The sequence below is a fragment of the Pararge aegeria genome, chromosome 2 (assembly GCF_905163445.1).
Source record: "Pararge aegeria chromosome 2, ilParAegt1.1, whole genome shotgun sequence".
NCBI lineage: Eukaryota > Metazoa > Arthropoda > Insecta > Lepidoptera > Nymphalidae > Pararge > Pararge aegeria.
This window is the reverse complement of record NC_053181.1, coordinates 13,762,751-13,774,869: the sequence shown is the minus strand read 5'-3', so window position 1 is coordinate 13,774,869 and position 12,119 is coordinate 13,762,751. Positions and strand designations below refer to the sequence as shown.

Sequence of the window (12,119 nt, the reverse complement as noted above, 5' to 3'; positions counted from 1 at the left end):
GTAAAAAAGTCGACTGGTACTGTCAGGCTTATACTCTTTCGCGCCATTTCATAAGAAACAACTAGATCTACAATCTACAATGCTGCGACCGCCCCTGTAAACTGAGTGACAATTTTCTTACCTTGTGACGTGACCTTACTCTCACTAGATGGCGTTGTGTCGATCCATTATAAATCGTAGTTAACTTTAACGCGATCGAATAAGTAAACGTATGTAGAAAATCTCAAACTTGGCACTCAGCGTACATGTGAATGATGTAGCACGGCACGGCGCCAAACCGTTTATAGTGCAACCGTATGCATGTGTAAAGGCCCTAACTCGCACTGTTTATAGTACATCAAATACACTGCGAGGAAATGATTTTACCAACATTCGTGTTTTGTTCGTGGGATTCAATTGCGTAGTTCGGTAGCCAAAGCTACTTACCTATGCTATACGCTCTATGACTATTTATAACTTATTTCTGGTGCTAATTTGCTTTTATAGGTACAAATGTCTAAAGTACAGTACTTTTTAATGTACCCAAGTGTAGAAACGATGAAGGACTTTTCTAAAAACCTATGTCTATTTAGTTCGGCTTCGGGATAACATGTGTATAACAGCACGACTGTCCACTGGTCTCTAGTAATTTGGGTGATGGTGATGATGTGGGCAAATGCCTTTATTATATGTTTAAAAAAAAGAACTCAAAGAGTGTTAACTGATGGTCAACTGGAGCATCTATTTTACCTATGCCAAAAAAATGGTCATAAATCTACAAAATATTATGGGATTTTATTTTGTCACTTAACCTTTATATATATATTTCTTGTGTGCGTGTGTATGTCACTGAACTCTAGACGGCTGGACCGAATTGAATGAATTTTTTTTTTAGTTTAGATTCACAAATTACCCGACATATGGCGCTGGGGTCCGCTAGTGTTTTATTAATGTATATTGTATAAGAAGCATAAAACGTTAAATCCTATCTTAGTCCTATTTTCAGTTGCAAGGACGAGAGTAGGAATGTTACAAATTTGGGTTTTTGTTATTTTTTTTATTGAGCCGATTCGCGACGTGGGACTTCTGGCAAGTCAAAACCATCGTAGAGTAAAGAGAAAATTAAAATAATCTAATAATAAAAAATAAAAAAAAACCTACTTATACTATACATATATATTATAGGACAATCACCCTGTGACTATTAGAACAGATATTGTTTAAATATTAAAATTTATAATAATTTAAATAATGCGGCGTGATCGAACCCCTTAAACTAAAACAAATTACATATATTAGCATATTTACTAATAATTGTGCCTCCGTGAATTATATTACGTATACGTTTAAGAGAATATGAAATATTCTTTAAACTTTCGTATGAAATCAAATGAAATAACCGGAAGTAATTTAATTTATTCTTAAAATACGATGATTACGCTTTAGCGTTCTCATGCAATTGTATGTGCCAATATTTGCGAGAACAAAATAAGATTTTACAGCTAAAAATTAAACGTATTTTCAAACAATGTTATTAATAGAAATTGTTTCTGCGTAGCTATACACATGAGATGACTATGATTATTTGTAAACTTCTACGACTTATTTATTTTCATAATAGAATCCAATTTTCATATTACGGATAGGAGAATAATACGAAGATAGAGGTTGAATAATTGCACTTACAGCCCTTTTTAAGCTAAGCTGTGCTTCTGCTCGGTAGAGTACGTTCCAAACCGGTGGTAGAGTCACTACAAACCGAAAAACTTGACGTTTCAAGAGTGCTTATAAAGGAGGCTTACTTGAAATTTGAATATCGAATCTGAAATTATATTTGGAGCGGATAAAAGGGTATAAAGGCCTTTATAATAAACCAATCTTATTATACAGCCTCAGAATCGTAACGTTTTTTATTTTATAAAATACGTCTCGTGGTTATAAAGGTTTTAAACATTTTATGAGTTTTTTTTCCCAGTATATAAGACAGTATATTACTTTCAAGGCTTCGTATCCCTTTTAATAACACCTGATTGAGTAAATCGTAGAGTCTTGTGCTTGTTTGGGAATCTACTAAATACATTCGGTGAAATCACATTTGCTTCTGTACCCTATTCGTTTCGATACCCATATTGATAAAAGTTCTTATAAAAATTTCTAAGTTTTTTGTACGAAAATGCGTGCAGCCTATTTTCTTTTCCGCGTGGACCTTTCAAATTTCGCACCTTAAATGCTTCGAGTTGTTGCCTCGAGATTAAATGTAAAAGGATGCTTACAATGGGTATCTGAGAAAGGAGGCTAAGGTACTTATGTGAAACCGTTTAATGTCTGCTAATTGCTCCTAATTGCAACCATTTCGTTTTCAAATGTCAACTGCGATGCTGCACATAACAAAGTGCCTTAATTAGTTTATAACATCCTATCGAAAAAAAAGCATTCGTAAACCAACTACTTTATATGTCATATAAATATGAACAAAACCTAGATAAAGACAAATCGATGCCGATAAATGTGATTAAAAACTAATTTAAGGAAACACCTTGCCATTGTCTTTCTTCGATAATTATACTTGATACCTCACCTATATCTAACTTAATTCCTTCCCCTTTATGAGTAATACAAAATTTTTAGGGTATGCAGTGCTTTCGTGCATGTATGAAGTGCACGAAACTGATTGTACGTATAACATTTGCTTTTTTCCACTGGCTTGCAACTAGTCGCTGTTGAGAGAATTATACATCGTTTGCCAATAGAACTATCATTTAAATTAATGTCAATATTCAAACGCGTTTAATTAATTTCAGCAGCGAAGAGTACAAGCACTAACACGCCGACAGATCCTCTCGGCCCACTGCCAGAGGGCTGGGAGCAAGCCACTACACCGGAAGGAGAGATTTATTTTATCAACCATGCCGCCAGAACGACGTCTTGGTTCGATCCTAGAATACGTAAGTTAATATTTCCTACCTTAGTGCTAAGGCAATAAGATATATTATTGGGTGTCGTTTATGTAAATTTTTATTTTCTACGTTTTCAGCGCAACATTTACAGCGCACGCCAGCGTCAGCGGGTGCTGCTGGGGGCGGGTGGGCGAACGCCTCGATACAGGCTTGCCAACAAAAGTTACGGCTCCAATCACTACAGCTTGAGAGAGAACGGCTTAAGCAACGTCAGCAGGAGATAAGGCTCCAGGTAAATACTTTAAAATTGAGTTCTTGGCAATAACTGTTTACTTTTCGGGAAAGTAATACCGTAATGCTTATTTCTGCCGCCAGGCAAAATTACGATGTACCGGTCTGAAGGGCGTGGTTGCTAGTGTAATCACAAACACATGAGGCTTAACACCTACGCCTCAGGTTGATGCAGGCACCAATTTGTAGGACGTGTTCCTCGCATGCTTTCCGAAGTGTTATTCTGTTTACAGGCGACGATTTGCACCTTTTCGACGATCCTTTATTGACGATCAGCCCATCTATTTTTTCCGCCAATTATAACTATAAAAAAGGAAGCACTTCATACATGCACAAAAGCACTGTCTACCTAGAAAATAACTACCATCTACTTTCATTTTATGCGATATTTATTTATTATTATTTATGTAACATTAATTGTGAATGAGAACATAGGATACATGAAGTGTACAACGGAAATAAAAGGACATATTCGTTAACGGTGAAGAAAAACATCGTGAGCCTTAAACCCTGAGATTTCTACATAATGGTCTCAAAGGGTTGTGAAGTCTACCAATCCGCACTTGGCCAACGTGGTGGGCTACTGCCTGAACCCTTCTGATTCTGAGGGAAGACCCTTGCTCTGTAGTGGGCCGGTAATGGATTGATGATGCCATATTCCTGCTTTAATATCCCTATTCTGGTCAAAAACCTTGTCCACACCACAAAAGCTTACTTTATTAATCATATACAGCTTAAAACGAAGTAATATAAAGAAGAAGCTACTCCTTGACTTAAAGACCTCTTATTACAAAAAAAAGAGTGCGTGTACTTATGTACACGCGGTTAGAAGTTATACTTCTTTAAAAAAAATAACTAAAATGCAGTAGTGATTAACGATAAATATTAAATATAATCAAAAAGATTTTATTTAAATAAAAAAGGTCTTATTAACATAATAATATTTATTTATTCACACTGTTTGTACTGTTACGAAATTTACTTATCGATTTTCATGCCACCTGGAACTAACTTTACGATGTAGAATTTAGGTGTCGGTGTGCATCGTAAAAATTCACTCTCATCATTTTTCTCCATCGCGCCAAAAGAAGTATAACTTCAAAACATGAAACCACCAAATGAATACTTAGTTAATTCATTATCGGTAAGCTTCTACTCCATTTTGATATTAACAATAGGACAACGCTTTACGACAATCATACCTGTTAGAAAACAATGATGAGGTCTAGGTTGGAGCACGCTTGCTAGGACATACCTATTCACTTTTGCCTTGAAGGTACTCAAGTTATACGTGGCAGGAACCACAGTTGCCAGGAGGGTGTTCCACATCATAGCGGTACCTACGTTTCAGAACCGTGGATAGAAAACGTTTCGTGCGTGTTTTAATGAATATTAAACACATAAGGATGCCACCGCGCACGGCCTCTCGATGTTCTGTGGTAATTGAGTCCGAATAGTTAATGTTACACTATCGATAAAACACTATTATTAATTGAGTCCAAATAGCTAATCTTCCGCATCGTAAGTGCAAAAAGATTAATTCACGAGACCGTAAATGTACACACCCACTGAATACATTATTAATGATGTATCATTAAGCTATTTTTTCTCAATCAAATTATTATTGGAATTTGCTTATAATACCGTGACAATAAAGACTTTGATGTATGGTGCAGGCCGCAGCGCAGCGCAATGCATTTGCATTTCTTTTTGGCGTTGTTATTTTATGAATTCATCATCAGCGGACCCGGATTACATATACTAACCTCTGGATCAACGAGACAGTTAATTTATGTCTTATGTCAAATTTAAATATCATTTAAAAGGGTTTACCGATTAGTACCATTTAAATTTGATGATTACAGAATCCCTCAACTGACTATAGCAGATCACTTGCAATAGTTTAGTAAACAATATCCTTTATAATTTCAATCATTACAAAAAAAATATCTAATGCTAGAATATTTAAGAAAAAAATCAAACAGTTACTAACTTCTTGAGATAGTGGCCTGCCGCGATTGCAGTGTTCTCTTACCATAAATCTACATTGCTCGATAATATAATTAAACTACTTTAAATTCGTTTGCCACTTACGTACCTATAATAAGAGCGCGTACGCGTTCACCGTAAAATAAAAGCAATACGTCGAAAACGTAATCATAATTAAATGAGCTCAAGATGCATGAAAATTTCTCCAGCAATCTTTAATGGCGCGGCAATCTTCGTCCATCGTGACGTCGCTGGCGAACAGCGCAGGCGCGGCGAGTACGGAGCTGCCGCTGGACCCGTTCCTGTCGGGTCTGACGGACCACCAGCGACAGGAGTCCGCCGACAGCGGCCTCGGCATGGCGGTCACGCAGTCCTACTCCATGCCGCACACGCCTGAGGACTTCCTGGCGGGCATGGACGACCGGATGGACTGCACCAGTGAAGCAGGTGCTAACCTCGACAGCGCGGACATCACGCTCGGAGACACCGACGATTTGGTACCCTCATTGCAAGTAAATAATGTACTCTCTAGTGTGTATGTATATCGCAACCTCATTTCCTCGCGCTGCATTCGTATAGTAAATTCATAATGTTATTATGAACCTAACCTATAACTTTCGTCTATACGAACATAGTCATTATTGAACACTTGTAGATCACAAGGTTGGGGTTGTCACCTTAGACACCGATTATTTGGTGCCCACATTGCAGGGTTAATAATTTTCTCTATAGTGGGTATGTATGTCGCAAACTCATTGCCTCCCACTGCATTGATCTCGTAAATGCATAATGTTATTATGAAACTAACCTGATTGTGCAAGAATTATTGTATAGACATAGTAATTATTGAACACTCGTAGATTATATTTGAGGTTGTTACTTTAGACACCGATTATTTGGTGCTCACATTGCAGGATAATAATATTCTGTAGTAGGTTTGTGTATCGCCAACTCATTTCCTCCCAGTACAGTGCGTGTTGCCATTGATGACTTACGGATCTGAGACGCTAACTATGGGTCTCATAAGAAGGCTCATAGTCACTCAGCGGGCGATGGAGAGAGCTGTGCTAGGAGTATCTCTACGTGATCAAATCAGAAATGAGGAGATCCGTAGGAGAACTAGAGTAACCGAAGTAGCTCAGCGAGTCGCAAAGCTGAAGTGGCAATGGGCAGGGCACATAGCTCGTAGAACCAATAGACGTTGGACAGATGATATCTGGCGAGTCGCTGGGAGACGCTGGAGGCAAGCGGCCCAGGACCGTGGATTGTGGCACTCCCTAAAAAAGACCTATGTTCAGCAGTGGACGTCCATTGGTTGAAATGATGATGATGATGATGACCTTAGACACCGATTATTTGGTTAGCCCATTGCAAGTAAATAATGTAGGTACTCCATAGTGTGTATGTATATCGCAACCTCTTTTGCTCGCGCTGCATTGATATAGTAAATTCTTAATACATATTATTATAAACTTAACCTAAGGGACTTACGGTTTGGCTGTCCACATGAACATATACATTAATGAACATTGCTATAACGATTTAGTATTAGACACGTAACACACCGTCAATTTGGTAACCCCATTGTAAGTAAATAATGTACTCTATAGTAGGTATGCAACTTCATTTCCTCGCGCTTCATTAATCTTGTAAATTTGTAATAACATTATTATTATAATCCTTACTTACCGGGTCGTTTACGTATTATTAAATATTCATAGTTTATGTTTAGGGTTGCCACCTTTCTTTTAGTATATAAAATGTTTAAAATAAAGTAGGTTCTACTTAAATCTTTCCGTACCTATATTTATTTACAAATACTGAATTTGTTTTCTAAGTAAAGGGAATTAAGGAAAAAGATATTCACAAAAACGGAGGCGGAATATAAAAACGCTTGGTAGCGATCTCTGCCAGACAACTTTAGGATAGCTATATATAGCTATAACTTTAAAAAATCGGTTCATGTCTGTCGGTACTGTCGTTCATTATTCCGCCGATATTTTTCATTGAATTGTGACTTATCTATATGATAAAAGAGAGTTGATATAAAACTTCCTTTGAATCCCAATTATTGTAATATGAACTTTTTTGCCAATAATAATAATTCATGATCTGATATAGTCACATTATTTCAAACATGAGTATGACTCAGCATTCTTGATGATTCACTAGCCTTTTTCCTTGAATAAAATTATTTGTACCTACTAAATTTTAAAGAAACTTTAGGAGATAATTAGGTTTTGGTATCTTATTCGTTCACATCGTAGTTAACTATAATTTATGATTTCCCTGTTAATATTACAAGTTGGGATTTTTTAAATGTAAAGCGGATAAATGAGGGTGCGATATGTATTTTAAGATAATCCAAAATACTATAGTATAATCTTAAAATACGAATTTGGGTTTATTTGCTATTTCGTTTGTTAGTTATGAATAAAAAATATTTTTTCGTCGTCGTCGCGGACTGAACTTACCCTACAACTACTGAGTTCTGGATTTTGTATGAGAATTACGTTATTCCTAAGAACATTTAATTCTAAGATACCAGTGCGACTCGAATCGGAATTTATCTGGTTTACTCTGACAACATTCGTTTGATACTTTCAAAAATTTCATGATATGAGTCTGCATTAAAAGATGGATGGTTATGCCTAAGTATGATAACTGATTACTTATATATTTTTTTTCTATTTCAGTTGGGCGAATTCACAAATGACATATTATTAGATGACGTGCAGTCGCTAATAAATTCAACGCCGAACAAACCAGACAACGTCCTTACTTGGCTGTAAACGTGCAAAGTCTCGTGGACCTTCGTCTCAACCCGCATTGTGCATCAACGCGTTCGCGTTCCGCACAGAATGCCCACAAACTTTTAAATTAGGTATTATCATTAATATAGAATACTTACCGCGTCTAACGTCGACGCTTTGCAACAGTGTCGACGACGAAACGGTAATGTTGTACATTTCACTAAGTAAATGACAGTTTATAGCGTAATGTGTGTAAATGAACGGACGGTCGATGCGATTTCTGTACAACTTTGTCCATTTTTCTTACCTGTCTTATTAATTTAAAAAAAATCTTTTCTTTACTATTTTCACACTATGTAGTGACAGGTTACCTGTACTAGTAATATTTGTATGCTCATTAACATTTCACTGGCATTGAGCGATAGCGTAAGTGGCTACTCGCAAAAAAAATATAGCTGCAAACTCACCAGACATAACATACCATAGTGTTAAAAATATTATATAGAAAATCACTTATTATTGTATTTATGTTATGACTAAATAGTAAAGAAAAGATTGTTGACATAATCAGAAAAGTTAGAAAAATATAGCATACCTTATTACAACGAACTTATCAGACCCAAAAAGGTGTCCAGAGTTGTAACTAATTTAGAACATACCGTAGTGACCTACGAATTGCTTTACTTGCGATAATATGGACGCTGGTTTTGGGTCAGCTAACTTTGTGGGATTATAAAATGACAGTATGAGTTCAAGTGTGATTATTTTTTTGTTGCTTAACAATATCAGCCCTCTATAAAAATACATTGGAGCTATATCTATTGTACACACAATACCTGTAGACCTATAGATATCATGGAGATTCGTGTACAACTGAATAAGCTAAAGATTTCGAGTAGAAATTTAGTAGATTTATCATCTATAGCCGCTTATTATTCAGAATTAGTTTTCGCGTCTCGGCATTTATCTGAATGAGATACTTACGAATGCAAGATTCTGCATGATAAGCAGATATGTTATATCAAACTTAAAATTATACGGTATATGAGCATTCAAAATATCAAACGTCCACTCACTCATTCTCGTCATTTATTATCCTTTACCATTCGTATTAGATTTTCACGCTAGCAATAATTTTTTTCAAGTATCGAAACCTGTTGAGGTAAAAAAGTAAACTTCATTTTCCTTATTTGCAAGCTGTTCCGATTTTTATTGTGAAAACAATTCTGAGCTCTCTTCTTAGTCAACGAATGACGAAATAAGCATTACAATAAGAAAAATTTCATCTATTTTACTTTAACATTTCGATACGCAGAATAGATTAAAATTGCGAGTGTACTAATTTAATATCAAAGGTATTGTTCAAAAGGATGATCAGTTCGCAGTTTCGATTTAAGCCCGTATAATACAAATACCCTAAGTGTATAGTTCAATGTTTACTATAGCGTAAATCTGTTATTTATTTCAACGTTGGAGGTTCAACGTTCAAAATTTGACATCTCCATACAAATTTGACAGATTAACGTTAATTCAAAGTTAAGTTTATTAACTTCAGTTACAGGGGCTGAGTTTTATGTCGCAGCATTGTGTTAACTGATTGTTAATTGCTTGTAGTAAGGTTCGGTTGTTCGACAATCGAGCGCAAAAGAGCACCTGCGGTCTTTGCAAAGCTTCTTTCTTTGCTGAAAGAAGTAACATTGCTATGTAATTAAAAACTAATTGTGAGTTAGGTTCCCATACTCTTTCGAACAGACTATCGGAAATCCTTTCCTCCACAAAAGTATGATGAGATGGGAAGACGATTAATGTTATATTATCGATGTAATTTAGATTGTGATACCATCTTGACGTAACAGTGCCTTATTGTGCCTTTTATACAATTTATTTATTGTGTTTTTTAATTAAGGTAACGTTATATTTCTACAATTTTTACGATCGGACTATTTCTATATGTATTATTAATATTAATAAAATAAATCTACTTATTTACTTATATAGTAATGTGAAATGTTTTGTCTACTTACACCGTCCTTGTGTATTTTTTTCGAGATTATGATTAGAATAGTGTTAGTTAATCGCAACCTAGTTAGTTATTTTGGCAACTATTAAGTTTACTTATATATACTTTATGTTTGGTTCGAGATGAACGATGTATTTTACGCGTGCGTATGGATCCCGCTAGGTTAACATTAGAAAATAATCAGTAGGTACTCATGTAGTTGCTGCGAGAGCGCTTGTATTTCCTAATCAGAATATGTTTGCCTTGTAAGTGCGTTTGTATTTCCTGTGAGATTGTATTATGCTCCGTTGCCTAGTAAGCGAAAACAATTAATACGTGGAAAGCGCATTCAACGTACGTTTTCTATCTCACACAGTACTCAACGATTCAAAATTTAAAACTTTAATACTATATTTGACAAGCTCACGGCTTTACTTTTTAATTTTCTGAGATACTTAAAAGTGATTCTTTTTTACAAAAGTTTGCCTATTCAAAATCAAGTCTTAGCCCACCTAGTCTCTAGAATTTTTACGAATTCAGTTAGATGTTTTGAAAATAATGTTGAAATTAGGCCTTAAAATTTAATTAAACATACTACATTGAAAACTTTGCCATATTAGTAAAAGTACTTTAATCTTGTAAGACTTTAATATAATTTTTCATTTATATAAATAAATAGCAATAAATATCAACTGTGTAACTATTTTAATTAAGTGTAACGGTGCTGGGTTTATAATACATTTAATTTTGTATTCTGTTCATCCCTACGTCGTACTTTATTTTGTATTTGTCGTGTATTAATTCTTAATCTTGTAAGTAATGATGCTTTTTATATTGTTCGGTTCATTATTCTTTATTCGCTTTATCCTTTTCCTTTAGATTTTATGTGTATCGAGCTGTAGGCTCTATTCTATTTTTGTTAAAGTGGCTGCGTCTTTTTGTGTTTATTTTTAAGTAATAAACAAAACTTGCACTGCATTATGTATCTGTGGAAACATAGTAGGTAGGCGTTATACCTATTCAGCAATGACGTTTATAGATCGTACTCAAGTTGACAACTTTAGGCAAGTTTATTTGAAAACGGTGCTAATTTTATAGGGAGGTACAAAAAACTAAATTTAAACTAGGCCCTCTTACATTAGTGCCACTTCTTTCAATGTTCACATTTAAAAAGATAAGCACAGGAGAAGTTGAGGACAGCAATACTTGTATATATTTTTAAACGAGCTTTAATTTATTAAAATACTAACTTCGATAACCAAAGATCGATTGATAAATTGTAAAACATTAATTCGTTTAAACTGCTCATTAAAATTATTATTAAGTCAATTATTAATTGTGGTTGCATCGTGAATACGTTCGCTGCAGCCGAAAATACCAAAGGTCCTTCTCAGGATACAACGTTATATGCAACGAGGCACGCTAGTTAGGCTAGCGCTGTAAGTTCCGCGTATCTAGTCTACAGGTACGCACATCACGTACGCATGGTAAGTACCGTACGTACGGTAGGTAAATATTTAGGTATGCACCTCAAACAAAGTTGTCCGTGAAAACAAAACGTTAACAAGGCACTCTACCGGACAACAGTTTCCTTTAAAATTTTATCCAGGACGGAACGTTGAGATTCTGTTCATTATTTTTTATTTGTGTTTTTGTCATTTCTGCCTTCGATTCTGAATATCGTGTACTATACCTTAATGAAATGAAGGAAATTTAATAGATTGTTGATACCAACGGCAAGACAGTAAATACCAAATGCGACAATAATAACTATGCCGATTTAGACGTTGAAACTCGAATCTGTATTTTATTTATGTATGTCTACAATTACAGATTTTTATTTTTTTTTGCACACACAAGTATCATTACAAATAGTCAATAATATTCAATATCTTATTGAGTGTGGATACCAGGAGCTACTTTTTCTTTCGCTAGGTAGAGCGGTTTCTAGTTGGAGCGCTGCGGAGACCTACTTGAAGTTGTTTGGAAGACCAATCGTTCATATTAAAGTACCTACCGTCTCTACCTATATTATACTTACGTTCCCTTTCACGCGGAGTTAAGCACTTTAAGTGCCAGTGTTTGTGATCTAGCTAATGAGAGCTAATTAATATTGAAAGATGGTGCATCGGTGCGTTTATGTGCGTATGCCTACTATGTTTTCAGTATTGTGACATAATGAGAAACATTCCATGTTTGCTAAACGTTTGC

At 35.3% G+C, this 12,119-nt stretch overlaps 1 protein-coding gene across 6 annotated transcripts in view; it reads left to right on the top strand.

The window, feature by feature from the left end:
* LOC120635170 (transcriptional coactivator yorkie) overlaps positions 1–10,612 on the top strand; it is a 55,717-nt gene extending 45,105 nt beyond the window's left edge. The window contains exons 3-6 of one of the 6 annotated variants that reach the window (XM_039906112.1): positions 2,784–2,924; positions 3,014–3,168; positions 5,366–5,668; positions 7,853–10,612. In XM_039906112.1, coding sequence (XP_039762046.1) covers positions 2,784–2,924; positions 3,014–3,168; positions 5,366–5,668; positions 7,853–7,948 — 695 coding nt within the window. In that variant the 3' untranslated portion in view covers positions 7,949–10,612. Of the gene's footprint in view, positions 1–2,780; positions 2,925–3,013; positions 3,169–5,365; positions 5,669–7,852 lie in introns of all 6 variants that reach the window. The other 5 variants (XM_039906114.1, XM_039906106.1, XM_039906119.1 and 2 more) reach the window with 5 other exon arrangements.
* Positions 10,613–12,119: the final 1,507 nt, after the last annotated feature.